The 3,178-nt window shown below is 42.2% G+C and overlaps 1 protein-coding gene across 1 annotated transcript; it reads right to left on the bottom strand.

Annotated features, from left to right (window-relative positions):
• Positions 1 to 442: 442 nt before the first annotated feature.
• LOC104590528 (F-box protein GID2-like) lies at positions 443 to 1,450 on the bottom strand. Its single transcript, XM_010249239.3, has one exon. The coding sequence runs from the start codon at positions 1,256 to 1,258 to the stop codon at positions 695 to 697; it is 564 nt and encodes a 187-aa protein (XP_010247541.1). The 5' UTR covers positions 1,259 to 1,450; the 3' UTR covers positions 443 to 694.
• Positions 1,451 to 3,178: the final 1,728 nt, after the last annotated feature.

Consider the following 3,178-nt stretch of genomic DNA (forward strand, 5'->3'; position numbering starts at 1 on the left):
TAGAGACTAGAGAGAGTGCTTGCTTTCTTTCTCTCTGGATCTTGTCTAGAACAAGACAATAGGGAATGCATCTTTGCAAATAGAAATCCAAATATTACAGTTGGGGGGTGGGAGAGGCTTGGCCTCTAGCAGGCATATAAGTACAACTGTACAACTCCCACCTTTGGTTCTGTCCGTTTGTGTCGATTCCAGTACCACGCACCCAGACACCAAATACACCAATCTGGGGAAGGGGAGGCACAGTGTATACGTTTGTAAAGCAGAGACTTTGGACTGTTATCTGGCAGCAAAAACCCTATCCTCTAATCTCTTCACACCAGTCAGTCCCAATACCCATTCACACCAGGGATGAAATGGAAATCAAAATCCAAACTACCAATCCACACGCACAGCTTGTGTTCGATTTATTTTGCAAACCACTCATAGGTCTGATGATAGATGATACAAACACCCAAAAGCAAATAATTTTCATTTCACAATCAACATCCCCTTACTTAGATCCTTGCAAGTTCATATTAGAACCCAAGAAAACGATCACATTATAAAGACTACAGGCAAACTTACAGTGCAGATCTATTCATATATAAAAGAAGAAAAGACCCATAAGAAATCCAATAACAAAGAGAAAATAAAAAAGATGAAATTTAGGTAAAAAAAAAAAAAAAGAAAAGAAAAGGCGATGGGAGTACACAAATTATCTGCCTCTGTTGTTAACGTTCATCTTCTCGAAGTAGCGAATCGATAGAAGAGAGAGGGAAAGCTGAACCTCGTCTTTCCCCCAATGAACCGGTGTCTTCGGTGGAATGATTGGAGCCGAAAATGAAGACGAGAGAGAGGGAGAAGACGATGACGATGACGGCACTGGTGGAGACGGAGTATGCAGCAATGAAGGGGGTGGCTTTAATAGAGGCCAGAGGCAGTGAGAATGAAGGCGACGAAACCCTCCGAGGGCAAGGACGACGGAGCGCAGCTGCTGATTGCCACAGCCGATGTTGGCCCAGTGTCGGGTGCAAACCATCTCCCACAATCGCTCATCCTTGGCCGTTTTGTTCCACTGTTTGTTAACGCAAGAAGCAATTGCCAGCGAGCGTGCATCAACGTGCTTCAGCACCTCGAAGAGAAGATCCTCGTCGAGATGCACAAACCCAGTCTCCTGATTCACCTTCTCCCCAACTTCTTCTTCTTCTTCGCGCTTCTGCTTCTTCGTTTTATCACCATCGATCGTTGGATCTTCGTCGGTGTTGGGTGCTCGCTTCATCTTCGATTCACAGCCACCCCCAGATGAAACTTGCGATCTCAGAACACAACTCTTCAAGTCTCCTCTTTAGCCCTGCCCTCTCTGCAGGCGGACTCCGTGTGAAAATTGAGATTTGACGACGATGATGAGGTCCGTCTGAGAAAGGAGAGCAGGTGCGGAGGTGACCCCTGCTCTCGGTAATTATTTTCAGCTGGGTGGAATTATAAGTATATTTAGGACTCACATTTGATAAAATTACGAGGGCGCCCCAAGCCCCTATTACTTTGTTTTTACGATGACGACAAGAGAAATAAATGCTTTTCGGTTCTTTAGTAAAATATCCAATTTACCCCCCACCCACCTCCTTTCTTTGGCTCTATCTTAGGCTGTGTTTGCTTTACAGCATTAATTTCTCCTTATTCTCTTTTTGTGCAGATTGGTGTAATTTGCAAGCTGTGCCGAGGATCATCATCTACTCTCACGTACGCTGATTTTTCTGATCAGTGATTTGATCCATCCATTCTTTTAGATTTTGACATAGTGCCTTAGAAAGTGAGAAATACTTCTCAACTGATCAATTGGAGGAAATCACGTCGTTGATCCACACTGTCCACCTTGGATCGGCCATGTGTTAAATTTCACCGCCCTTGTCGCTCTTTATGCCCGTGATCTGTCACCGAGTCGGGTCTGGGCTAGATACCTGGTCCGTATGTAGGAGGCCCAGAACCGACCGCACCACTAATAGGGCTTGTAATAAAATTTTATATTTCTAATTTTCTATAATAAAAATCAATAATAAACTTAAGGCTATGTTTGGTTTGAAAGTGTATAGATTACCCTATTTTTCCTATCTTTTCCTTCAAAACAAACATGGCCCAAGGGTTTGTAATGCCTGGATTGTCTGAATGTGGGTAAAAAATATCAAGAACTTGTGAGTTTGTGAGGATAACTTGCTCTAGTTAATTTGATGTTTCCCTTTATTGTTCCATCACAACCACAGTGAAAAACATGGTTGTACTGATAAACAATTCAAAAATAGGCACCCCCTTGGTAGTTTGTTTTGGTATCGTTTTATTTGCAACCTTGATGTAGCAAGATGCCAAGAAATTCTTGTATTTCGATGTTATAGGGCGAAGGTGATGTTTTATTAGATGTCCTTAGTAGCAAACAAAGGCAGTTGGGCACTACTGTTGATTCATGGAAGAATTTCTTCGATTTCCTTTTGGGGCTGGGAAATTGATTAAAAAAGGAAGCAAAATGGGCTCTACAAAGTACAAATAGGGAATGAATAAATATTGTATCTCTGCATCATCCACAAAAAGGGGTATGATCGATCTTTTTAAGTTAAATTGCAGGCTCATGGGTCTGGAATCTGGATCAACCATTTGGCCCAATGACTGGAATTGCCATCAATTTCACAAAACCAGTTTTATAAATAGACACTCGTGGCATCATATGAAGTTGCGGCCCAATAATCAGTGTCTACTTGAAATTGTAATGACAAAAATATATAAAAAGCCATACTCTGAGAGATCCGTATATCAATGGGAGCATGGCAGTTGATGTGCTTTCCACATCAAGCTGTAGACAGGAGCCCGGTGTTTTGGTTGTTTGTTCATTCCATGAGAACCAAGCTCGTCTTTTCCAGAAGGAAGATAAACACATTTCGGTAAAGCTCGTAATTAGCACCAAAATGTAGGGATATCTTTTGCCAAGTAAAGAAAAGAATCCAAGGTTAGAAGAAGAAAATAAAAAAACTTGGGAACAAATTCTTCCATGGTCGCAGCCAAAGCACGGGTTTGTCACGCTCTCTCGACATGGGCTGCCGAGACAGGCCATGGGGACACCCCCCTTTATTTATATATTTTTTATCTTCTAGTGCAACAAAAGTTATTGGGCCTTGCTATGCCCAACAACATTTCCTTTTCTTAGTGGCGTGAG

Source organism: Nelumbo nucifera, chromosome 1 (assembly GCF_055504915.1).
Source record: "Nelumbo nucifera cultivar China Antique chromosome 1, China Antique-T2T, whole genome shotgun sequence".
Classification (NCBI taxonomy): Eukaryota; Viridiplantae; Streptophyta; class Magnoliopsida; order Proteales; family Nelumbonaceae; genus Nelumbo; species Nelumbo nucifera.